This window comes from Marmota monax, unplaced genomic scaffold (genome assembly GCF_021218885.2).
Source record: "Marmota monax isolate L192 unplaced genomic scaffold, Marmota_monax_Labrador192_F-V1.1 WCK01_AAM20220418_F8-fsc00002, whole genome shotgun sequence".
Classification (NCBI taxonomy): Eukaryota; Metazoa; Chordata; class Mammalia; order Rodentia; family Sciuridae; genus Marmota; species Marmota monax.
In genome coordinates this window covers 35,359,575-35,386,870 of record NW_026693571.1, presented here as the reverse complement: position 1 = coordinate 35,386,870, position 27,296 = coordinate 35,359,575, and the positions used below count along the sequence as shown (strand labels likewise).

The 27,296-nt window shown below is 35.5% G+C and overlaps 1 protein-coding gene across 8 annotated transcripts in view; it reads left to right on the top strand.

The window, feature by feature from the left end:
• Positions 1-5,210: 5,210 nt before the first annotated feature.
• Positions 5,211-27,296, top strand: part of Gucy1a1 (guanylate cyclase 1 soluble subunit alpha 1) — a 61,356-nt gene continuing 39,270 nt past the window's right edge. The window contains exons 1-2 of one of the 8 annotated variants that reach the window (XM_046459072.2): positions 5,211-5,429; positions 5,808-5,864. Coding sequence is in view for 1 of the 8 variants with exons in the window: in XM_046459071.2 (XP_046315027.1) it covers position 5,682; positions 5,808-5,864 (58 nt within the window). In the remaining 7 variants the exon portion in view is untranslated. Of the gene's footprint in view, positions 5,430-5,480; positions 5,711-5,807; positions 5,865-6,196; positions 6,382-27,296 lie in introns of those variants that run through there. The other 7 variants (XM_046459071.2, XM_046459074.2, XM_046459073.2 and 4 more) reach the window with 7 other exon arrangements.

The window sequence follows — 27,296 nt, the reverse complement described above, 5'->3', positions numbered from 1 at the left end:
AGAGCCTACAGAATGGGAGCAAATCTTTACCACAAGCACATCAGATAGAGCACTAATGTCTAGGGTATATAAAGCACTCAAAAACCTTAACACCAAAACAAAACAAAAACAAAAAAACAAATAACCCAATCAATAAATGGGTCAAAGAATTGAACAGACACTTCTCAGAAGAAGATATACAATCAATCAATAAATATATGAAAAAATGTTCAACATCTCTAGCTATTAGAGAAATACAAATCAAAACCACTCTAAGATTTCATCTCACTCCATCAGAATGGCAGCTATTAATAATACAAACAACAATAAATTTTGGCAAGGATGTGGGGAAAAAGGTACACTCATACACTGCTGGTGGGACTACAATTTGGTGCAGCCAATGTGGAAAGCAGTATGGAGATTCCTTGGAAAACTGGGAATGGAAGCACCATTTGACCCAGCTATCCCACTTCTCAGTCTATATCCAAAGGACTTAAAAACAGCATACTACATGGACACAACCACATCAATGTTTATAGCAGCACAATTCACAATAGCTAAATGGTAGAACTAATCTAAATGCCCTTCAGTGGATGAATGGATAAAGAAACTGTGGTACATATACACAATGGAATATTACTCAGCAGTAAAAGAGAATAAAATCATGCATTTGTAGGTAAATGGATGGAGTTGGAGAATATAATGCTAAATGAAGTTAGCCAATCCCCAAAAAACAAATGCCGAATGTATTCTCTGATGTAAGGAGGCTGATTCGTAGTGGGGTTGGGAGGGGGAGCATGGGAGTATTAGATGAACTCTAGATAGGGCAAAAGGGTGGGAGGGGAAAGGAGGGAGATAGGGGTAGAAAAGATGGTGGAATGAGATAAACAGCATTACCCTAAGTACATGTATGAAAATGCAAATGGTGTGATATACTTTATATACAACCAGAGATATGAAAAATTGTGCTCTATATGTGTAATATGAATTGCAATGCATTCTACTGTCATATATATATATATATATATATATATATATATAATTGGAATAAAACTAAATTAATTAATTAAAAAATAAAAATAAAAATATAGATATCTCTTGTGCCAATTCTCTTAACAGTCTTTGCAAATAAAACTTCTGAGTTCTGAATTGACAAATCTCAGTCTTATCAATGTATACCAATAATAGGTTCATCAGAGCAAAGGATAATGCAGCACATTCTGAGTTTTAGACAGGCTGATTTCTCTAGTAATTAATTTCTGGTTCTATTTTGCTTAAACTGTTCTTCTTTAAATCTATTTCTTTACAATAAATATCAGGCCATGTCTTTAACACTTACATAGAAATCTCCTTAACTAAATACTCAAAATCCTTATTTCCACACATCTGGTACACAACTCAGTTACAATTTCTATCACTATATGTCAAGGATATACTTTCCTTTAAATTTTCAGTAATGTTTTATTCATTTCCATCTGGGTCCTCACCACCAGTAGTTTTAACATCTATACTTCTACTAGCCATCTGTTAATGATGATTTATATCTTATCTAAATGATACAGGTTTTCTCTTCTGTGATTCTTCTGAGGCCTCACTAACAGGATTCACATCTACATTTCTCTAAAAATTACTTTCAAAGAAATCAAGTCTTTTAAAAAGCTGGTTCTACAAAGTTCTAGCCTCTGCCATTGTCCAATTCCAAAGACACTTCCACACCTTTAGATGCTTGTTACAGTAGTGTCCTTTCTCTACTCGTTTCCTTATTGCAGCCTTAATGGGTTACTCCAATGAGAACTTAAAAATGCACAAATTATCCTACAATTGTGGAAGTCACAAGTCTGAAATGAGTCTCACTAGACTGAAACCACAGTGATGGCAGGACTGCTTTGTTTTCTGGACACTAAAAGAGAAATAATTTTCTATCCTTATCCAGCTCCAAAAAGTGACACGTTTCCTGGAAAAGCCCCTTTTTATTCTTTAAGTCTGCAATTGCTGGTTCAGTTTTTCTCACTTGTGCCACTGACTCTTTGTGTTTCTTGCCTCCATCTTTATTTTTTTTTGTTCTTTTCAAATTATTTAGTAACTACTTTTGTATCCATCTTTATTTTTTAATGACCTTTCTGATAACATTGGCTGCACATCCAGATAATCTGAGATAACTTCCCCCTCTTTCAAGATACACTAATTATCAATTCTAATTCCTCTGCACCCTTTCTTTCCCTCTTTAGCACATAGTACATGGCACATTTGCAAGTTCTGAAAATTATGCCATAGGAGTCTTTGGAAGGTCATTACTCTGCCTACCATTCTACTTACTGCTAACAAACACCACCCTTCTGGCAAAATATAATGGACAACAGGTCTGTCATCATCAGAATCTCTTTTAAGTTCAGATTTTTTTTTCAGGAATGTATGTAATAAGACTTGAAATTTATAGACTGTAACCAAAATGGTCTGCTATTTCTAACTAAAACTTCATATTCCAAAAGAGACATTTTGAGTGTGCTAGCATGGCCTTAGTTATTGCTAACTACAGTGTAAAATTTATCGAATAAGATGTGTGAAAAACAGACTGAAAATAGTAATACTAAGAGGATAAAGAAAAACAGTAATGAAGAGGTAGAAGTTTATCTTCATATTTCATGTTTGATGTCATCTCAAATTGGTAAATAATATAGTTAGTGGTTTGTTTACTAAAAAATAAAAAGATCTCTCTTGATCTCTCAGCTCTGCTAAGTTTATAAACTTATTGTGGTCTGTGGAATCAGTAGAAATGACCTATTATTCACATTACTTTGAACAGATACAGCAATAGTAACCTAGAAAAAAATGTAGATAGTGGCTTTAAAATCCCTGGATTTAGAAAAAAAGCCCATTTTGACCTTGAGCATACCTAATGAATTGATTTCAGGTCAGTGCTTCTCAGACTTTAATATGAATAAGATGAATAAGAAGCCCCTGAGGATTGTGTTAAAGTAACATTCTCATTCAGTTGGTTTAAAGTGGTGCCCAAGTTTCTGAATTTCTAACAAGATGCCAAGTCATGTTTGTATGTTGCTAATATACAAACCACACCTGAAGTAGTGAGGGCTTAAATCACATCTTTGGTGCCATTGTCACTTTATCTGCAAGTGTGAAAATATTCTTATACATTTGAATATTTTTGCAGTGCAGTCAGTTGTAGGTACAGGAAGAACAAAGAATCTTGAAAAGAGACACAAACCTACTGGGCTTTTGAGCCAGACCCAACAAAGCCATAGGACAGGGGTTTTACATTGAATAATTAATTGCCCCTCTTAACATATGCGTTAAGTAGTCATGATGACTTTTCTCTCTTCAGAAAGGCAAAGCTGGAAGGCTTTAACTACATGTCAATCATGACAGACAAATGGCTCTGGAAGAAGATGAAGTGTTCAAGTATTCATTTATGCCCTCAGTAGTCTTCATTGAATCAGCATTACAAATCATGCTCATTAATTAGTTTGTGAAGATTATTTCCCTAATATCAAGGAAATATAGTTTTAATGCAGAATTTGGATGACCCATAAACTTTGGCATCAAAAAGGCAAAAATGAATGGGTTAAGCCATAGTATTCCATAATGAAAGTGATAATGACCACAGTAGTGAGTGACAATAGGGGAAGATAACAATTCCAAAGAGTCTTTACACAAACCCACAACTCATAACAATTGTAAGACAAACTATTTTCATGTAGTTTTTTCCTTTTTCTTGTTTTAATATCAGGGATTGAACTCAGGGGTGCTTAATCCACTGAACCATATCCTTAGCCCCTTTTTTACATTTTTATTTAGAGACAGGGTCTTGCTAAGTTACTTAGGGCCTTACTAAACTGTGGAGGCTGGCTTTGAACACATTATCCTCCTACCTCAGCCTCCTGAGCCGCTAGATTTATAGGAATGAACCACCACGCCTGGTCTTGTGTAGTTTTTATTTCTACCAAATGGTATCACTCTCTATTTGCTGAGGATCAGTGCCAAGCCTACCAATCTTGCACTCTTTTGCTCAGGAGTTTCCCTGTGCTAGAAAACAAAACAAAACACAAAAACAGCTTCTATTTAATCTTTTGCCAAATATGAGCAAATCTTCAGCATTAATGTTAATGCTAGTCCTTTGGAAACTATTTCCCTTCTCTGAAGATAGTTAGCTCATCTTCCTCTGATCATTCATATAATTTAACTTACTTAATAACATGATGATACCTTTTATTTATGAATGTAATTCTTTTTAATTTTCCTTTTAGGTCTTAAGTTTGTATTCCTCTAAATATGAATGGTCTACTGATCTAAGAAAGCATCATGGATTAAAGGTAAAGGAAGTTTCTGAGATGGCAGAAAACAAATAAAAAACAAACAAACAAAAATGCAGCCTGACAACTCTGAAATTTTGCCTGGTTCTAAAGCAAAAGTTTCTTCAGCTACCTGCTTTTGCATTGCTTTTAAAGCCTATTCCTAACTTACTTAAATCCTTTTATTGTTTGATTCTGACTGATGGTTGCTATGGGGTGAGCATAGTAAGCAAGACTAGGAGAAAACTGTATAAATGCCAAGAGCCTAAACCAGGACCAAACTAAATGACAGACTTGGGAAGCTCACAGAGGAGAAGGTAAATATGAACAATCTGTCTCATGGTTCCTAGGTTTGAAAACAGATCCCAAAGAGATCAGGATCAACTGTGACTTCACAATGAATAGCACCATTTTTTTTTTTGTCAGAAAGGCAACTAATAAAAACATCCATAATAAAACAAATATGTGTGTGTATGTATATGTGTGTGTGTGTGTGTGTGTGTATATATATATATATATATATATATATATATATATATATATTAGAATTAAATGTATTGAACCCAGCAGAAGCAGGACCTTCTCAAAAGAAGAAAAAATTTCTCCAAAGATACAAAAGTTTTGCACCATAGAATCACATTCACAAAGAAGTATGTTGGCTTCAAACTTGAAAACCAGGACAAGAAAACCATCCAAGCATATATCAACTTCCCAGCAGAAATGGTGGAATTTTTAATTATGGAAAAGTACAATATTTTCGGACCAGTGCATAGTGGAGGAAATGTTTTTGTTTTTGTTTTTTAAGCGTGCCAAATGTTCCTGGAGCTCCCTCCCTCTTTTCCCCTTCTCTTCTCCTGTCTTTGGAGTCAGTCTCCCCAGGGTAATTTCTAGGATGGCGATTGGGCGGCTGCAGAGACCAGGACTCAGTTCCCCTGCCCCAGTCTGAGAATAGTGGGTGGGACTCAGCGCAGAGTCAAACCACTATCAGGTTCCTATGCAGAGTTTTCCTACACTTTTCCTGCACTAGATCCTGAGGCAAAAACCAGCGAGCAGCCTGGGAAGGAACTCCTGGCAAAGGACACCTGCGAGGGAGTGTGTGCTGCCTGCGACTGAGTGACCCAGGGTTTGCGTGACTTCACCATGGTGGGTTTTGGCCCCTTCTTTTTCTTTTGCAGTCCTGTTGTGCAGAGAAAGAGAGGAGGCGGGGCAAGGTCTCAAAAGAAATAGAATGCTGTAGGGAAAAGAACCGCTAGGGATCCTTTGGGGTCAACAAAGAGAGCTACAGAGCGACATCGGGGGAAAGCAAAGGCGAGAGCGGATTGTTTTAGAGCAACGTGAACAATCGTGTCTGCGGGACACGTCGCGTCCCGCCTAGCCTGTTGAGCAGGTTGAAGAAGTGAGTCCGCCCCGCGGCTGTTTGTGCGGTGCGTGCCCTCGCGCGGGGACTGACAGGTGCCATTGCAGGGACCCCTCGGGCACCCACTGCCTCCCGCCTCTGACGCTCTTTTTCTCCGTTCACAGTGCGGATTTGCAAGGCGCGCCCCGGAGCTCCAGCAGATCTGGAAACACGGTCCCCAGGTCTGGGAAACCGCTAAGCAAGTGGTCGCGGCGTTACCCTGGGGGGTCGAGGCTTTGCGGGGAGGCTGCGGGTCTCTAGGGCCCCTGGCCAGGGCTCTTCCTTTTACCCTTCCTGGGAAGATTTCCTTGCGCTCCCAGCTGCCCAGCCCCAGGGAGCCCGGGCCCCGTTCCCACGCTGGGGAGGAGCAAGGACGCAAAGGAGACGACGCCCGGGTGTCCGGCTCAGGGCCCCGGGGACCCGCGGCGCCCGAGGGAGGAGCAGTGACCGGGTGGGCGCGTGGCCGCGTCGGCGGCTGCGCTGGCGGGGCCGGGCCGTGAGAACGTGCGGAGCGCGCCAGGCAGCTGCTCTCCCACAGCCGGGGCGCCGGGCGGCTGAGCCCTCCCGAGCCGCGGAACTCCCCGGCCTCCCGCTCAGCGGGCGACCCCTAGCAGCAGAGGGGCTTCTTCTGGACCTTAGAGCCCGCCGGGGCTGGGGACCGCGCTTGGGCTTCCCTGGAGCCTGCAGGCTGCAGGGTGGGTAAGCGATTCGCCTTGCTCCTGGGCTACATTCTGTGGTCATTGCTTTGCCTCCAGAAAGCAGCCAGCAAACTTCCAGAGGGTTGCTCAAGGGCTCCACCAAAGTGTGTGTGTGTGTGTGTGTGTGTGTGTGTGTGTGTGTTTACTGTCTCATTTCTGTTTTATTACGAAGGTGACACTTTGGAAAACGGTGGGCGGGGGGTCACCATCGACACTGCCTCTGTCTGTGTGGGCAGCCTGTACAGGATCTGCTGTGACATTTGTGTGAAGGGTCTGGCTTCTAATGTGGTCATGTGATTTCAGAGTATGGATTTCATGCATCTTTCCTGTGCTCACTGGTTTTCACATGGCTGTTCCTTTATTTTACCTTTGATAAACATTTTACATCTTTTGAAACCAGAATATTGTACAACTTATTTATGATGAGAAGACTAGTTGGAGGTATCTTGGTTCTTAAGATATTAAAACCCACTGAATTTTAAACAGGAAATATTTTGTTTTTCTCTTGAACTTCATTTATAGTGCATCCTTAGTGACTTTTTCTTAAGGATCAATCTTCCAATGGTGATTTCATTAAATGTCTACTTTATTAGAACTGGACCTGGTATAAATATTGTTAGCATTTTTCTTTACACACGGGCAAGTGTTGAAGCATGTGATGATAGTGATTTTTATATCTTGGTTCATAATGGAAAAATAATCTGTTGCTTTTTCTAAAATGGCTATATATATACTTTTTTTTCAGGAGTCATCACTTTATTTAACAGTGGTAGAAATCATGATAGGAACAAGGTAACTCTAGCAGTGTCTACAATTCCAAAGCAAAATTTAAATTTGTCCAAAAGCCATCTCAACTATATTACTTTCTCTGTGCAGGTTGAGTTTCTTTGCTTTGTTCAGTTATTAAACATCTGGGTCTATGGATCTATTTCAAGCAGTCATGGAGTATTGGAAATTGTTCTCAAACATTTGAGTTGCTGTATTTTTAGAGAGATAGCACTAATTCCCAAAGGGAATTGTGACCCATTAGAAAAATAAGAAGCCTGAAGTTCAACCAGGAAGGCCATGCTGCTTCTTGTCAAAACAACAGACTTTACATAAAGATTGTGGTGGTAGACTAGTAGGAAAGAGTAAATGTTTCACATAAGATAGACTCATTTGTAAGTCTTAAAATACATCAGCAAACTTATTTCTGTTAACTTTATTAAGTAGGAATTTGTAATGAGGAAATGGGCATCTTCTGTTTCCTTCTTGTACTGTAGGATCTTTCTAGTATATGAGGAAAATAAAAATGTTTTTCTCTCAAAATCCACCTGAATTCTAAAGTCCTTGGTTTGATATGGTGCTTCATACTGCAAGAAAACTGAACAAGCCCTTAAAGATCTTCTTTCTAGGTGTTCAGGTATAAAATAACATATGAGAGAGTTTTCTGTCATTTGAGGGAAAGGCAGGAAACAAACTACTTTCTTTCTCTCTGGCAACACACACACACAAATAAGTGTGGAAACTTCTCAATGCTCTGTATTTTTATCTCATAAATATTCTTATTAGATGATTTTGTTTTAAAACATTTTGAAAAGTTGTTATAATTAATATGCTTCAGCATAAACTTAAGTGATAACATTACAATAAAATTTTAAGAATAATACATCAATACTATTTTTAACTTTCAAGAATTTTGTCAGATATTTTTCAAAAAACATCAAAACATTTAAATGTTCAGCTAATATCACTTATTGACACATTCATTAAGATATTATAAATCTTGAATTTTGACAGAAATAAAATTCGAAATTATTCAAATTCAAAATAATACAAAGCAACAAGGAGCTAGGGTGGTGGCTCAGTGGTACAGCGCTTGCCTTGCACATGGGAGGCACTGAGTTGGATACCCAGAAGCACATAAAAATAAATAAACAAAATAAAGATATTGTGTCCATCTACAACTAACAAAAAAATTTTTAAATATTAATATTAAAAGTATTGTTGTATTTACATTTTTTAACAATTTAATGACTCTGTGTGTGAGAGTAGAATATTCTTTCCTTTTTACAAGTTGGTTTAAGATAATATGGTATGTTACTCCAAAATCCCTGATTAATATTTCTTCAGAAATAGATATCAAATTAGGTTAAGAATTAATCTCGTAAGTTAAGAGGAAATGGAAAGATAAAGCAGTATTTAGACAAAACACACTGACAAGTATGTTACTGATGGGGAAAAAATGTGATTCAGAACAACTTTCAACATGTCAGTTTCACTAGGAAGTGGCTTGGCTTTTATTTGCTAAGATATTTAATTTTATGGCACTGTTTTTATCCCACTCAATTAGAAATATTTATCCAAGCAACTTTCCTTAAACATTCCTATTTATTACTTTCCTGTGCCTTTGTAGAAACAAATACTTTCCCTTCTAAAGCATCAGTAATTGCAAAAGTTTTTGTTTCTAGGCCTCTGGATTTCTTCTGTCAAGTGCCCTGTAATAGTTTCTTTGAGTGTCTCCATATCGACTTGATACAAGAAGAAATTTGGCAATCTTTAGTTCTTTTGTTGAACCAATTTATCTTCCTATAAACCATTTAGAAAAAAAAAAAAACAAAAAGTCATTGCTGGTGTAATCTTTTGGCCATCCTGAGTCACATATGATTCTTCTATTTTCTTTCAAAACAGTTTTGAACTAATGCACCTATTTCATATTTTTTCCCCTCTTGCCTGAGTCCAGGTTAGCAGGCTTCATTCTACTATACCTGGGGGTAGGAGCTTATAGAAGCGAAGAATTATTTGAGTTTTCCCTCAGCCCAACGTGAGGAAGAATACTACTTTTTAAACTTGAGTGGCTCTTGGGGCATGATTTCCTTTGCCTCAAAAAATGTGACTCTCACTGCTTGTAGTTGTAACTTCTTTTACCTGGCATGCCCTCTGTCCATTAATAATCTTTTATGAACAGAAACCCTCCCTTTTATGAAACTGAAGCCAACTCAAATTAATTAATTCACATACCAACTCCTCTGTCTCACATGGTAAGAATTAGCAGGAAGTCAACACAAGACAATGGTGCTAGCAGTGAACACCCTGAGGAAGGGAAGTCAGGCCAACTCACTATTTAATCCTGATTTTTTTTTCTAGAGCCTACCTATCTTTATATTCTCTCTTGTTATACCACAGTATATTGAAAATACCTTTTAAAAATGTCTTAATTTCCTACCAAACTCAAATTTCCCTCAGGATGACCATCCTTGGATTCACGGTGCTCAAAGAGTTCCATACTAAGTATCTCATGAGCTGAATGCCGTCCCCATCATTATTTAATTAAGAATTTTTGTGTCTTAATGCTGCAAGTAATTTTGTTCAGGAATACAATGTAAAGCATAACATTTGTTTTGTGAGGACCTCACGTAGAATCTTATGGCCTTGGTCATGCAGAGACCCTTCCTACATGCTTTGCAGTCTGTTAACTGCTTGTAAACCCATGAGCATTTTGTCACCATCCCTTGATTACTCTTTTCCTTTCTGAGTTTAGATCTTTCACTATTTTACCTTCTCCTCTTTGCCAGTGTGTATGGGCCTCTGAAACTTTCCACCTAGAAATCTAAAATAACCAAGGTTTTTCTACATACACTGATCTGCTAGCATTTTCAGGACTCCATGAAGTAACTAGGTGTTTGATTTTGACTCTTTGACTTTGACCTTAACTTTCTCTGCTTTCCTCTGGGGACCCTCTAACACACCCCAATCCCTGGGTCTTCTTATCATTTAATATTTCTCCAATTGAAAAATCTGAGCGTTCTGATCACAACCACCTATCCTTCCAAATATTTTCCTCACTTGTCACCACCTACCACCTTCCTCTCATTTTTGCTTCCTAGAAACCTTTTATTGTTCTAATGTTTTCCTCTCATTATCACATGCATCTTGGAATAGCAATTTTAACTCTGCTCTAATCCTCAAATCTCTTCCTAGTAAACCTATCAGAACCTGCCTTCTAAATCTCAGCTTCAATTTAATGTCTGCTTTACCTTCCTTGCTATGGATTTAGCTGGACAAAGTATGTGACTGTATCTTTTGTTCAACTACAAACTAATTCACACCAATTTCAGTTTAAGGGAAGATTAACAGTGCTATGAAATTATTTTATTCTTTCCTGGTTAATTGTTCATCAAATGTCAATAGTGAGTATTCTGGATTTTTAGAGGTATTTTTAGTTTACTCCAGTTATTCTCAATCTTCATTAGAGTAGAAAACCATACTCCCTAATTCACAGAGACTGTTAAGGTAAATTTGGACAAATTTGGAAATGTTTTTGGCCAGTTCTGAATATAAGAACTATTTTCCTAAATTGAGTTATAATATTTGTCTCCATAATATTCATACTCTACTTTTACCACTTTTAGTACTCATTCAGAAGTATGTTACATATAGCAATGCTCAGACAATATTTAATTCTTTGAAACCATTCTTAATTAATATGGGTTAAGAATCTCATTACCATCAGAGATTTTCTCCTTTGAATGTACTCCTATTTTTCTTAAAATGTGATCCCTGGTGTTGAACGGAGAACTGTCCTAATATCATCGAATATACTGGATTACCTCCTTTCCATAGTGCATAGTAGATCACCTAAATTCTAATCTAACTTTTCCCCCATTTTTTTTATATCTCTTCCCTACCCCATCTCTCTCTGTATTCATACTGCAGTGTTTAATTACACATCTTTGCTTTCATTCTTCTAAAATTACATTTCTTCCTGATTTTACGTTTGACTACTTCATTTGGGACTTTAAAAAATACTTCCTGTAATTAAATGTAACCTTTACCTTTAGATAGCTTATTGTTCCGGAAGGTCAAGATCTTTTTGAATTTGGATTCCATAAAGCAGATGACCCATTTCCCCAACTTAGAGGCATTTACACATCAGTACATAATTAGTATATTCATCCAAATAACTGTAAAATGCTGAACTGGAAAGACATTTGGTATGATCTTAGACACCTTCTTCCTGCTTCAGTTAGCCCATGAATTAGTCCACTTTATAAGGCTGCTCAACCAGTTGCATAGTTAAATAACTCTTCTTGAAGTTTACATTCCTTTGTGTGGCCCAAGAGTATACTGTGATGGACCTGGTCAAATTCCTTGCTGCAATGTTTCCACTTTCTGCACAATAGATATTAAGTAACCTTACTGAAGACAAAAGGAGCTAACACTAAGTTATAATGCTATGCCCCTGTGCTCTCCAGTGCTTTGTTGGTAACAGTACTTCACCTTCACCTTTTGTTGTTGTTGTTTTTTTTTATGGTACCAGCGATGAAACTCAAGGGTCCTTTACTACCAAGCAACATCTCCAGCCCTTTTTATTTTCTTATCTCGAAACAGGGTCTTTCTATGTTGCTTAGGGCCTTGGTACTTATTGAGGCTGGTCTTGAACTTATGATCCTCCTACTTCAGCCTCCTGAGTTGCACACATTACAGGTGTGCACCACTGTGCTTGGCAGCCCTTCACATTTTGAATGCTCACATACTGTATTTTAAGAATTCATTTAAATACTGCCTGAAATTAATATTAACTTCACTGGGCTGAATTTGGTAGAATCCACCTTCATATTTTGAAAATTAAAGTTCTGGCTAGATTCCTCATCTTCTGTCAATGCTTCTCTTTATAATAATTTTAAAGATGATTTTAATAATTTTCTTATTTTATTGACAAATACTTTCAGTGATCCATAGTATAATTTTTCCATATTAGTTGGTAGAAAATCAATTTAAATCATTTAACATCATATTATAGCTTGATTTGTGAATTTGCCATTTTAATTTTTTTCTTTTTTAAAAAATCTACATGAATATTACTTTCTTGAGGAATAGGGAGGAAACAAAACAAGGACAGCTTGTCTGATCATCTTCTAAGAAGTGGATTTCTTCATTCCCTGAATCCAGTATGCATTTACTGTATCTAATAAAAATGCTATCATTCTGTTCTGGCCAGAAATTTAAAGGACTTTTTGTTTTTGTAATTTTTAAAAACTCTAGCTTGTTTCATGTTTATCAGTTGATGATTCTCTTCTGACAATGTGCCACCCTTCAGTACTTCTCTCAATAAATATTACAGATTATGATTTTCACTGGGAGGAGATACAGACTACATTTATAACAGGGTTCCTGACTTTAAAAATTTAAAGTCTGCACGTGACAGAAAACAAAAGCAAGACCTGGGCTCAGGATTATATGTGTCAGCACTTAACAATGAACTTGACATGTGTCGGACAGTTTTAATAGGTTCTAAGGAATTCAGAAGGGAGGTGGTCCTTCAGAATAGGAACACTGAGAAAAACTTTCCAGAGAGATCTAGGGCACAGCCGAGATTTTACAACAAGCCCAGAATAAGACCCTTTTGATTTAAATTATAGAAAATAGAGGGTAGAGTATTCCAGGCATAAAAAAAAGAAAAAAGAAAAAAAGATAAGAGGCTCTGAAGGGAGCAAGGGAGTTGTGTGTGTATGTGGAGTATGTGTGTGTGTGTGTGTGTGTGATCAAGGTATGGAGGCAGAAAGAGTAACACCAGACTTTTGTAATCCAGCTCTTTGAATACTCCTTATTATTGAACTTTCTGATGATTGTAAGCTGAATCATCTGTTTTCACCATTAGACTGATGCTATGTGGGAAGAGGAATTATTTTGGTTTAGTTCCCTATTCTATGCACAGACACCTAATAGAATTATTTGATGTCTCTCAGTAAGCACTCAATAAAAATGTGTGCTCTGATATGGACCTTCTTGGAGCAATGAGATTATGTTGGGGAATATTTATTTGCACAAAATATTTAAGATAAAAAGGAGTTAGATTACAAGAGGACAAAGATGTCAGGTTAGTCTTTTACTTTATTAGGTAATATGGAACCTATATTATGCTATTTTGAATTTTGGAGAACTAATATATGACAGATGCATTACTTTTAAGTAGATAAGTTCAGACTATTTGGAGTTTGAAATGCATTTGTAGATTTAACTAGAAAATTATTTAGCATTTTTATCCTGTGTCTTAGTCCATTCAGAATGCCATAACAAATTACGGTATACTGTGTGGCCCATAAACAAAAGAGATTTCTTTCTCAAAATTCTGGTTTCTGGGAAGTCCAGGATCAAGAGCCTGTCAGATCATTTGTGGGTGAGGGCCTACTAATGCATAGATGGACAGATGTCCATCATCTTCATAAGGTAGAGAGGACAAAGGATTTCTCCAGTGTCCTTTTCATAAGGGCCAAATATCCATTCATGAAGTCTCTATCCTCATGCCTTGGTCATGTTCCAGAGGTGCCACCTCCAGATACTGTCACACTGAGGATTAGGTTACAAAATATAAACTTTCCAGGAAACGCAAACATTCAATCTATATTATGGAACATAGTATTCATCCTTCAAGTTGTGAAACCCTATGACTTTGATTTTATGTTTTTACTAGGAACTAGTATTTAATTAGTTTGTTTATATGTGTGTGTGTGTGTGTGTGTGTGTGTGTGTGTGTGTATATATATATATATATATTCATATTGAGAGGAATTATCTATTTATCTCAATTGTCAATCATTTTACAGCTTCATATGTGCATTAAGTAGTTAAATTATATGTGCTTTTTATTACAATAATCCCCCTTATTCATGGTTTGTTTTCTGTGGTTTCAGTTCTCAGCAGTCAACTGCAGTCTGATAATATTAAATTGAAAATTCCAGATTAACAACTCATAACTTTTAAATGTATCATTATAATTGTTTGAGTTCATTATTAGTTATTGCTGTAAATCAATGTGCTGTTAATCTCTTAATCTCTAATTTATAAATTCAACTTTATCATAGATATGTATGTATAGGAAAAAACCATAGTACATATTTTCTTTGGTACTATCACAGTTTCAGACATCCATGGAACATCTTGGAATTTATCCCCACAGATAAAGGGCGGGGGGGCTTGCTATTCTGCTCAATTAACAAAATAAAGGACAAGTAATATCAATATTCCATCAGTATAATAATAACTTTTAAGTTGCATATTTGTGAGCGTAAAGCTTACTCAATATAACCCTGTGCAAAGTATTTAGGAGGTTACAAATGTAGTAAGGAAGAAGAATTGGATAAGGACAATAAAACTGTCAATAATTGAGATGTCAAGGTTTAAGAGAAAATCTTCTCACACTGGATTGGAACTGTATAGTGGTTACCAAAAGATTGTCTTTCCAGTGGAACCTCTTAGGGTAAAATTCCATTTTTTGCAGTTTTAAAATATTTACAGACACTAACTATAGTTAGCATTCCCCCCTTGTCCACCTCTATTCCAAATAATAATTTAAGATGCCAAAGCTTCTATTTCTGGTTCTTTTCTGCGGTGGCTGGCTCAAAGTGGTTCTGAAGCTCTTGCTATGTAGTCCCGTGCTAAAATATTGAGCAGGAGTTTGTAGGAGAGCTGTGGTTTTCCTTAATAAGAGTTTATATTTTGCTTGGAGAGCTGCCTTTCTTTTCCCTCATTTTTCCTCTTCCCTTTGAAGGTAAGAGTTCACCTTGACTTAACCTGGTTACCACCTACAGCTCAATGGCTGGCTTGTTCAAGATAAAGAAGGTCTCATTTGAGGGGTATCACCAAGTCACCCTCCACAAAAGTTTTCCCACTAGTATTGACCTGTGCCTGAACTTCTTTGGGTTGATTTAGTATTCTGGGATGTATCTCTAGGATTCCATAGGATAGCTTTTTCATAAGAGTAGTACAACATTGTTTTCCCAATAACAAAAGTTACTTTCATTACATTGCCTTCTGCCTTCCAATCAAGAGCATTGTACTTGGATATAGACTTTTAAATTTTTATTTATTTATTTTTTTAAATTTTTTGGTACTAGAAATTAAATCCAGGGATAATTTACCACTGAGTCATATTCCTGGCTCTGCTTATTTATTTATTTATTTTTTATTTTGAGACAGAGTTTCACCAAATTGCTTAGGGCCTTGCTAAGTTGATAAAGCTGATCTCTATCTTGAAATCCTCCTGCCTCATAGACTTTTTAAGTTAAGAAAGGAAGTCTCAGAATGTGGGACATAGGTAAGAAAGTAGAACCAAATAGGATCTATACCTATACAACACTATGGTGCCCAAACAGGAAAAGGAAAGCCAAAGAAACCAGAGAGGATAGTGAAAAGAGGTGTTTTATCATAGATTTGCTGCCTGTTAGTTTTCTTCATAACTGTGGATGATTAGGACAATTTTTCCACATCAACATGTCATAGCCTTAATTATCTATCTAAATCAAATCAGAGTAAAATGAGTTTAGTTCTTTTTATTGTGATATTGGATCTGTTTCAGTGCATAGTGAAAATTAGTAGCTGTGTTTGGCTATGATTTTTTTAACTGTCTTTGATAAATGATAATTGGTCAGGAAATACAGATCTCAATAATTTTTGCTGCATGCTATATATCAGGATCATTTTAAGTGGCTTATGAGTCACGCCAGTCATGCTGTGTTCATAACTCAGGCTGTTAATGTGACAGCCACACTGCAGCCTCAGATCTCTTTCTCAAATACTGCATTCAGCCAGTTGTTTTAGTTACAATGTGTAGTCAAATTCTTTTTAGTTTTCATGCCTTCATCTTTTATACATATTTTTCTACTTCTGAATACATTTACTTGTTTTCATTGTTTCCTATTTAATTCACCTTAATTATGACTCTTTTGGGAAATTGATTGACAATGTACCAGGAGAATTTAGATGCAGATTTTTGGTGTCTCCATCAGGACCTGTCATGATATCACAATGAACTGAATTTATTTCTCTACTCCAAAACTTGCTTGAAATATTCCGTAAGAATCTAGGATTGGCTTGTTCTTGAAAACCATTCCTTAAAATGTAACAATAGGAGCTTAATAAGTACATTTGAAGTATATGAATGAATGAATGTTTGAATAGATTGATAACAGATTCTGATAAAATCAGGTAGAGTCATTATCAAAAGAAGGTTCTAAAGAAAATATGATGTGATAAAGTCCAGATCAGAAACAATCTGTGAGGTGAATAGAGAGCCTACATCTTGGGCGCAGATTTTTACCCTTCACACATCAGACAGAGCACTAATCTCTAGGATATATAAAGAACTCAAATAGTTAAACACAAAAAAAAACCAAATAACCTAATCAATAAATGGGCCAAGGACCTGAACAGACACTTTACAGAAGAGGATATCAATCAACAAATATATGAATAAATTTTCATCATCACTAGTAATTAAAGAAATGCAAATCAAAACCACTCTAAAATTTCATCTCAAGTTAGTCAGAATGGCAGCTACTATGAAGACAAACAACAGTAAGTGTTGGCTAGGATGTGGGGGAAAAGGTATACTCATACACTGCTGGTGGGACTGCAAACTGGTGTTGCCAATATGGAAAGCAGTATGGAGATTTCTTGGAAAATTGGGAATGGAACCACCATTTTACCCAGCTGTCCCTCTCCTTGGTCTATTCCCAAAGGACTTAAAAATAGCATACTACAGGGACACAGCCACATTGATGTTTATCACAGCACAATTTACAATAGCTAAACTGTGGAACCAACCTAGAGGTCCTTCAATAGATGAATGGATAAAAAAGGATGTAGCATATGTACATTACTCAGCAATGAAAGAGAATAAAATCATGGCATTTTCAGGTAAATGGATGGAGTTAGAGAAGATAATGCTAAGTGAACTTAGCCAATCCCAACTAGCCAAATGCCAAATGTTTTCTTTGATATAAGGTGGCTGATTCATAGTGGGTTAGGGATAGGGAGCATGGGAAAAATAGACAAACTCTAGATAGGGCAGAGAGATTGGAGGGGAAGGGAGGGGGCATGAGTTTAGAAATGATGGTGGAATGTGATAATCATTATTATCCAAAGTACATGTATGAAGACATGAATTGGTGTGAATATACTTTGTATACAATCAGAGATATGACAAATTGTGCTCTATATGTGTAATAAGAATTGTAATGCATTTCACTGTCATATATAAATTTTAAAAAATCTCTGCTCACAAAAAATAAATAAATAAAATCACAAAACCAGTCTGAAAAAAAAAGTTATTAAGTTGACTGTGAATGTATAAAAGTATATTTTTTTGAAAAATACTAATGTATCAAGCAGTAAAAATGTTAACATTTGGAATTATTGAAAGATATATATTAGGAGGCACCTTAAAATATGACTTACTTGAAATTCATGACTTACTTTGACAGAGAGATAGTTGTGTTATCACAGGATCTAAGATTGGCATGAGAGTAAGAGATTTATGGAAAGTTTTTAGAAAGTTTAAAAGTTCCAGCCAGTTGTGGAGGTCTTCACCTGTAATCTCAGTGCCTCCAGAAGCTGATGCAAAAACAATGGAAGTTCAAAGTTGGCCTAAGCAACTTAGTGAGGCCCTAAGCAAATTAATGAGACCCTCTTTCAAAAGTAAAATAAATAAGTAAATAAATATGGCTGGGGATGTGACTCAGTGGTTAAGCAACTTGGTTTTAAGTCCTGGTACCCCCTTCAAAAAATTTTCTATATTAAGGGCCTAGTACATTTAAGCATTGTGCTAACATGCTAAGATGATGATTTTTTAAGGATAGCAATTGGAGACATAGCAGAAAATACCATGAATTTTTCAAATAATTGCTATTATTTGATATTAATTGATATTCAAGGCACAGTAGATAAATTCAACTGTCAATTGCCTGAAATCAGTAGTTCTGGTAGCTGAATTTCTGAGATTGATAAATGGAGGAATACAGTTTACTACAAAAGAGTATTTTAGGGCTGAGGTTGTAACTCAGTGGTAGAGCATTTGCCTAGCATGTGTGGGGCACTTGGTTTGATCCTCAGCACTACATAAAAATAAATAAAATGAAGGTACTTAAAAAGAAAAAAAGTGGAAAGAGTCCTGTATAATATCGATGACAAGGCTGCATTGGTGGATAAAAAAAAAATCAGTTACACAAATGTCTAGTGAGATATAAACTTAGAGCACAAAATTCCTGAGCAGTAACTAGGCATTTGGTAAAAGAATCCAATCATCATATGATTTTTTTGAAATATAAAATAATGTTTATGATGCTGAATAAATCCATGTTGTTTTGTTTGGAAGTACATGAGAAAATCTAGTCCTACACTAATACAGATTTAAAAAGAAGAATGGTATTATAGTGTATATTATTAAAAATATTAAAAATATTTACCTACTCTTTGGGTTATCACCAAAATTTCAAAGTGATAATTTCTTGAAGATTAACTTATAATGTGCAGTACAAAACTATTCTATCCATTGTTCTTTCAGGTTCTTTGAATAGTTCCTTTATGCATGCATGATTTTTTTACATCATGATCATGTAACATGATGGTCATTTGGCAAATATTTGTCCATTGAAATTTACAGATTTTCCAAATGTTGGCACACTTCATTATATAGTATCAAAAACTCACATTAATTAATTTCACCACTGACTTTGGAAATTTTAAGTATCACAAAGCCATCAGGCTCCTTGTGGTTTGAGAATGTTTTCCAGTTTCCTCTTTTGCAGCAAAAAACTCTCTTTAAATATAAGAAAAATAGAAATACATTTCCTTTAAAGTAATAATTAAGTTCCAAATTAATAGCAGCTCAAATGAAAAATCAAAAACTTAGAAGAATTATAACAACTTAATGTTATTGCAGAAAAAAACACGAAACTACAGTTAACTTATTTTTATATGTGAGTGCAAGAAAACTCAGGATTTCAAAATATTGATTTGTTGGACAGTAATGAGATTATAAATTCTGTAGCAAGTATGGTGATAGCAAGGAAGAGCAAAACAGAAGTTCTGAGAACAAACTTCATTAATCTCCAAAAATCTGCATTTACACTCTAAAAGTACTAATTTAGAAAATTCTGTAAAAACATAAAAAATTTCATTAGGATGATTAAGTCATCACATGTCATATAGCCTTTTGAGAAACTCACTTTACTAAATGAGAGAATGAGAGTGAGAAAGCACACATTATCAGAGTTTTATTATGAAAATAGTTTTGACCCTGCAGATCCTCTGAAAAGATCTCAGGGTATCTCCTAGAATTAATTTTCAGACTACAGTGGAGAAATATGTCTATAGGTCTGCTATGTCCTGAACATGATAATCATAAAGGTGCTGCAATAATTTTATATAACATCTGGGTAATAATTGACATTTATGAAACTTATAATATGTTCAAGCACTGACTCAATTTCATTACCTTAATCAAACCCCTAGAGAAATTCTGTTCTCATCACTGTTTTATGGAGGACCAAGTGAAAAAGTAACTTGCCTAAATGTCACACATTGCGTTAGTGGAGGTACCAGTGTCCCTCCTGAGGCAAGGTCCATCCTTTTGATTACTGTGCTGGACAACTTTTCTGTCCACTTTCAAGTTTTCCGATGATTCAAAATTAGTCAAGTTTTACATATGAAGAATACCATTCAGAGTCTATCTACCCTTTCTAGCATATGACTTGTAGTTAGGTTTCAATGATTTGTGATGTTCTAAATAAAATACATAAAAGAAGAACAAAGTTAATACATCTGAAAGAACTTTGACAAAAATTCATTCAAGTTAAAATAAATAAATGCTCTTCAGATTTCCCTCCTTGTCTAATGCTCTTTAAAACTGAAATATTTGGGAAACTTTTTTTTGTCTTTTCATTTACTCCTTGAAGAGTATTTTCTTGGGTGTGAAAGTTAAGGTATAAAATTTTATTTTGTTTCTGTTTTAGACTAAATTACTTTGATAAGAACTCAGTAATATTTTTATCATTTTCTTTCTTTTCATTTTTTTTCTTCTCTGGCTAGATTTAAAGTTTGTTTCTGTTATTGTTATTTCAATCTTGGAGTTTCAAAGTTTCACTGTGATTTTTCTGGGTTTGGTTTTCCCTGTATTTATTGTTCGCTTAGCTTCTTGGATTTTTAGAAATAATGGTGCCATCAAATACATGCAATAAATTCCTAGCCACTATCTGTTTAAGTGGTTTATTTTTGTTCGTTTTGTTTTGTTTTTCTGTTTGTCCTTCTCTTGTTGTTATCTGCTGCCGAGGTCGTAATTTCCTGGTCTGTTTCTATTAACTGTTTCTTATCTTGACTTCAGTACTCTCTTTTTCCTTCTCTGTTTATTCCTACCAGGCAGCAAACATTTAGTACTGAGTGCATCTGAGTCTGAGCTTTCTTGGAGCTTTACTTACGTTCAATCCATGCCTTCAAATGTTTTGAGGATAGGATTAAGACTTTCCCTTAATCAGGGTTTAAGATTTGACATATCTGAAATCCTTGTATGCTCTGTGGACAACAGTTTGTTTTCTCTGGGTCTCTGGGGAGTTCTCTTCTCTTCTGTCTTTCTTCTATTGAGAGATCTTTCCTTGCCCTGCTATCCATCAGCAGCCACTGCCTTATACTTGTTGAGGCTTTGAATACCTCTGTCTGCCTTACAGCCTTGAGCAATCCATTGATTTGCTCTTGAGGAAAGTCTCACAGATCAGAGAATTTCTCAAGTCTCCTCCTTTGCTTCCAACATTTGGCCTCCTGCCCTTGATGAAGGCCAGGATAGGTGGGGCTGTCCAGCCTTTGGCATTTAGATGGGATTCCTCAAGATTCTCATATGTCCTGCTAGCCTGTAGAGGCTCAAAGTTTGATCAATATTTAACTAGTTTCTCTTGTCTGAGATTCTGTCACCTTCCACCACTTCGTCAGGGATGAACATGGCTATGAATCTCATGGTCCTTATGGCTTTTTATTTTATGGAATGTAGCTCAGTTTATCTCAACTCTCTGAGTTCTTCATTTTTAATAACTTGGCCATGGTAAAACTAATATACAAAATTCACATATATATTAAATATTGTTTATTGAGATTTGGTCAGATGTATAAACCTGTGAAACCACCACCACAATTGAGATACCAGACATTTTTATCACCTCAAAGAGTGTCTCTTTGTCATCCCTCCCTCCTCCTCTGATCCCAGGTAGCTACTGATTTGCTTTCTATTCTAATAGATTTATAGGTTTTATATAAAAGCTATTTTATAGTATGTCTCTTGTGTGTGGAGTATCATTCAGCATGGAGATTTTGAAATTCATCTATCTTGTTGTATGCATCTCCTGAATGATATTCCTATGCATGCCTGGCTCTACAGGACTTTGATTATAGATTCATATGATGATAAGCACTTGAATTGTTTTCAGTTTTGTACTATGGCAAATAAAGTTGCTATGAACATTCACATGCAAATCTGTATTAGAATATGTTTACATTTCTGTCAAATAACATGTAAAAATGGCATAGCTGGGTGGTATGACAGAGAATGTTTAACATCTTAAGAAACCCTTAAACTTTTTCCCAAAGTGGTGGCACCTTTGTCCCATGAGCAGTGTACGCATTACAGTTTTTGGAATAAAACATTGACAAAAAACTCGACATTCTCAAATTCTTAATTTTAGGCATACTAATAGAGTTTTTTCAATGATTAATGCTATACAAATAAATGTATAGCATTAATTTGTATTTTGTAAATGTATAGCATTTATTTGTATTTTACATACAAATAAATGTTTATTGGCTAGTCATTTATCTTCGTTAGTAAATTATTTGTTCAGATTTCTCACTCATTTTCAAATCAAATTTTCTCTTTTCTTACTGACTTGTAAAATGTTGTGTGCTGTTGATTCAGCTGTCACTGATGACTATGTTGCATATATCTTTGGAGCCTCGACTTTGTCATTTTGGTATTTGATGATAGTTTCCAAAGGACAAAAATTTTTCTTAAAATTTTGATGAAGTCCAGTTTATCATGTTCTTTTAAGTTTCATGCCTTTCTCCCCTATTGAAGCATCTGCACCTCATACATAGTCACAAAATATTTCTATTGTGCTTTCTTCTAAAAGTTTTATAGTTGTAACTTTTACATTTAAATTTGTGATTTATTTAAAATTAACTTTTATCTATGGTATGAAGTATGGGTAAAAGTTGACTTTATTCCTTATGATTATCCAACATGATTTATTTAAAAACATTTTTTTTCTTTTTGTATCATATTATCTTGAAACTTTTGTTGGAGATCAATGACAATGCAATTTAGATTTGTTTTTGGATTCAATTCCATCAGTCTCTGTGTCACTCATTTTAAACCAATACCACAGTCTTCCCTCCCACCCCCCCAACTCCAGAAAGTATTTCTCTGTGTTGCCCAGGCTTGTTTTCAACTCCTGTATTTAAGCCATCCTTGTACCTCATTCCTCTAAGTAGTAGGGATTATAAGTGTGTGCCATGTACCCAGCTGCAAACTTTTGATGACTGTAGCTTTAAGATAACTTTTAAATCAGATATGTGTGCTTCCTTTTGTGTTACTTTTCTTCTTTAATGTTGATTTGTCTATTATGTATCTTCTTTTGTATCTTACCATCATTTTCTCAATTTCTACTAAAGATTTGAGTCAGATTTTGATTGGGATTGTACTGAATCTATACACCAATTTAGGGAAAACTGATCTTAAGAACATTGACCTTAGCTGACCCAAACTGACCTTAACAACAATTTGTCTCCACTTATCTGAGGCTTTACTTGAACTATCTTATCAATGTTTTTAATTTTCAGTGTAGCAATCTTGCAATTCTTTGGTCAGATTTATTTTTATGTTATTTTATGTTTATCAACACAATCATTAGTGAGTTTTAAAAATGATCATTTCCCAATATTTGCTGTTAGTATAGAAATAGCAGTGGACTTTTGTATGTAACCTTCTATTCTGAATTCTTGCTAAACTTATTTTGTTGCTCTGATAGCTTTTGTGAATCCCTACATGAGAAATTATATGCATATACAACAAGCAGCCAACCTTTTCCCCCTGTGTTTTATTTTCTTAAGTTTTTGCAATGGCTAGGGCCTAACTTCAGTACAGTGTTCATTAGACTGGGAAGAGTTTTGCTTCTGAAGAGAGCCTGAAAAGTGTTTCATTGTTAAGTATGACTTTGTAGTTTTTCATAGAAATTTTCTGATGGATTAAAAAAAAACTATGATTGATGATTTTCTGCATCTAAACCATAAATGAAAGACCCTGTACTATAACATTAATGAAACTAATTTTGTCCACTGTGTAGTGATTATTTCTATTGCTAGAAAACTACCAGTATAGATTAACAAAGCAAAAGAGATTCCCTATCCAGAAAATCCTTTCTTTCAAATTTTTTATTCCTTAATCCATTGGTCTTAACATAATCTAAGCTCAATTATTGCATTTATCATACTCCTTATTTCTATTTCTTTTCACTTATTTCTTTTTACTTTCACTCCATTATTGGTAGAGAATTTTCTCTCTTACAGGTCATCAATTCCCTTTACTCCAAAAATCAAATGGTATTTTCTCAGTCTCCCCTATCCTCCTGCAACATACACCTCTTCTTAAACTTGTCCTCTTCTGTGTTAATTCCTGTCATGCTTTTTAAATTGCTTCTTCTCTGTGTTAATCATAACATCCTTCTTCAATCTTTAAATGTGACTGTTCCTCACAGTACCAAATTTGGCCCTCTTCTTTGTATGCATGTAACACTTTGACCTTGAACAGTCTAAATGAAGCCCGTTTTTTACTTTTTCTATTTAGATGACCATGAATTCATATCTGTAGCCTGCTGAATGCATCAGAATTGAAGATTTCAATATTCAAATGCATCTTCTCTATATAGATGCCCCACTAACAGCTAAACACAAAATTAAATGTCCTTTTGGACCTACTGCTTGACTTCTGCTACCTCTTTCTAATAATGTCACTGTTATCATTGTAAACCAAACCTCAGAATCGTTGTGTGCCTCACATCTGTGAGTGGCCACCTCATATCAGCTTTAGTTTCATGATATCTCAAGCTCCCATCCTTTCCTGCCTCTTTCCCACAGTTTCCTTCATTACTTGCATTCTCTGTGCTCTTCCCATCCTTGGCATGCTCTTTTTGCAATGTCTTAATGTCTAAACCCCAGTCATTTTCAAAAACAAGTTTGAATTCTATACTTTCCAAAAAGCCTTTGTCCTTCTGCTACCACCACTGAAAATTAATATTTCTTATTAACATTGTTAACTCTCTCTTTGCATATTTTTTAATTTTTATTATAGCCACTTAAGAAAATTCAGTGTGTGTGTGTGTGTGTGTGTGTGTGTGTGTGTGTGTTTGTGCATGTGTTTATCCAGTATTTCATCTGGAAGAAAATTACAGGAAGGGATGGTTTTATTTTAAAGAGCTCAATAAATTTTGAGTGAAATATAAATGAATTTATTAACAGCCAACTTTAAAACGTGCTTCCAAGAAATAAAATACAGTATAGGCTTTAATCCAGCTTCATTTTATTCATATGTCACAGTTTTGCTTGCCTGCACTTCACCCCATATATTGTTTATGGTTAATAGTCTAATATTGACATATTTTATTGGCCCTAGTTGCATTTGTTGGATTCCCAATGATGCAGAACCCTGTGAGGAAGTAATGAACTAGAGGAAGCATGTGTGGATTTTCATTTAGATTCTTTCACAGTGGATGACAAGGAATTACACAAGCATCACTGACTTCATGAGCAACCGCCAATTTAGTGACATGCATAAACTTCTATAAACAATGAGATTTCACCTTTTTAAAAGAAGTAAAATCCAGACCTAAAACTGATAAAATAGAAAAGGAAAATATATATAAAGGAACAATTTTAAAATGTTTTTCTTCTCAAGTTGCGTAGCATTCATGTGTGCGTTCATATTTCATTTACAAAAGATCTAGGGAAAGTAAAGGGAAAAGACCAAATGAATTCAAGATTTAGGTCAACTATACTTACTTGGTGTTCATGCCAGATGACATGTAGCCAGTAGCTCTGTCTATTCATTTGAGCAGAAAAAAACTTACTGGCAGTCCAAGGTTGGATAAATGGTGATCCACTGGCAATGGCTGGCTAGATTCAGAGTGGAAACATAACTAACATTTGATTAAGTGACTAAGATGGGACAACAAGGTTATGTAGAAAACCTGTTTGCAGAATTGAAAAAGAGGCTAAACATAGCTTTTTGAGAAAATGCAACGGATGATGAGAAAATTATGAAAAAAAAGGAATCTGGAAGAACTATTTTTGAAACTATAGCCAGCCAGAGCAATTTTGCAGTGTACTCAATGTTATTGTCACATGTAGAAGAAATCCAGTCATCTGATTGGACTGAGATGAAGATGAAGCATTTATAATAATGCTCACAAGTTACTAAACAGAGACCTTAAATAAAACAAAACTAAATGGGGGTATTGGGTATCACTCAGTGGTAGAGCATTTGGTAGCATGTGCAGAGTTGTGGGCTTCATCCCTAGCACCACAAATAATGATAGTAATAATAAGTAAACACATAAAAGAACTAAGTGTTAATTTTTTTCCAAGCTGTTCATACAGTGACTGTGGGCGTATAGAAGGAGGAGAGTTTCTCTGCATTTCAGTTGAGGAGGTGATACCAATACATTAGGGTGAGCTATGGGGTTTTGTCATATTTTCTGAATCCCTGTTTCACCTCTACATCCATTGAGCTTTGGGGTTGGGGCCAAGTCACTAAAGTCTTCTGTCATCTACAAAGAGGAGAGATTGCAAGAAGTAATTTCTACCATCTGTTCCAGTTTTAAACTTTTATTATGTAATGTCTATGTTTTTACGTTAGCTTTTATGTAAGAGATACACACTGGAATAAGAGGAAAATCGTTTGGGGTTGATGGTCTGGGAGGTTTCTTTTAACTCACCCTATTTTGAATCAACTAGAGGGCATTTTAAAAATTGGTTTGTGATTTTGGATTTAATGCGAAAACATTCTCAACATGTTTTTTGCAAGTATACAGATATATACCTGCAAAATACATGGTCAGAAGCCCCACATCATTTTTTTGAAACTAATCACTATGTTAACATTTATAATGAGCTTAATTAACATTATAGTGAATCAAATGAAATACATTTTGGTGCGTGTCTATTGGTAGCTTGGTTTCAACATAAGTATTAGGAAACCTTGTCCCAGTTTCCCAGTGTTGGAGACAAAGTATCATTTGTCAAGAATCAGAAAGAGCCATTCTTATACCTGAAATCCTGACAAGGTCCCTGACTACACATGGTGTCCAGCTACTGGGTGCCTATGCCCTAGTCACTCCCAGAGACACTTCCTCCCCTGGGTTTCCAGGACTCTAATCCACCTTCTCTACTGTCTGTGTCTACCACTGAAACACTTGTTCTTTTTATCCTCGGTTTTTCTTTTTAGCTCAACTCCTTGTTTAATTTGTTCTTAACTAAGTTGTATAAGATTCTATCTAATAATATATGGAACTCTTTCATGAACTCTTTTCATGATTTATTTAGCTTGTGATTCTTTTTGTCAAGAAACTTGGGAAAGGTTCAAATGGCTGCATTAGAAGAACCATAGACATCATTATTGTCTCTTATTCCAGAATCTTCTTTCCAAATAGGACAGATTAGAACCCAAATAACTTGGCTTTACTTTACTGTTTGGTGAGTTCTATGCTAAGATCACCCTCACTTTCCCATCAAGTATGAGATGGTCTTCATATCTCCCCAGTGTTTGAAATGCTAATACAAATGTTCTACAGGTGTGATCAATGGCAGGATCTTTTTACCCTGACCAGGAACACTTGCATCTCTTATTCTAATTGAATTCTCAGTCATTTCACAAATGCTGTAAAATGAACATGTCAATTTAATGTCCCATCTTTCCTTGGCCTTCACCTAAACCTTTCTACAAAATAAGCAAGTACTAAGCAAGTAAGTGTACAGAAAAGTTAATGGTGAATTGATATTGAGCACATCTTATAAAAAGCAATGATTAGAGCCAGCAGTTTGTATAGCAAATATTAATCATTTTTC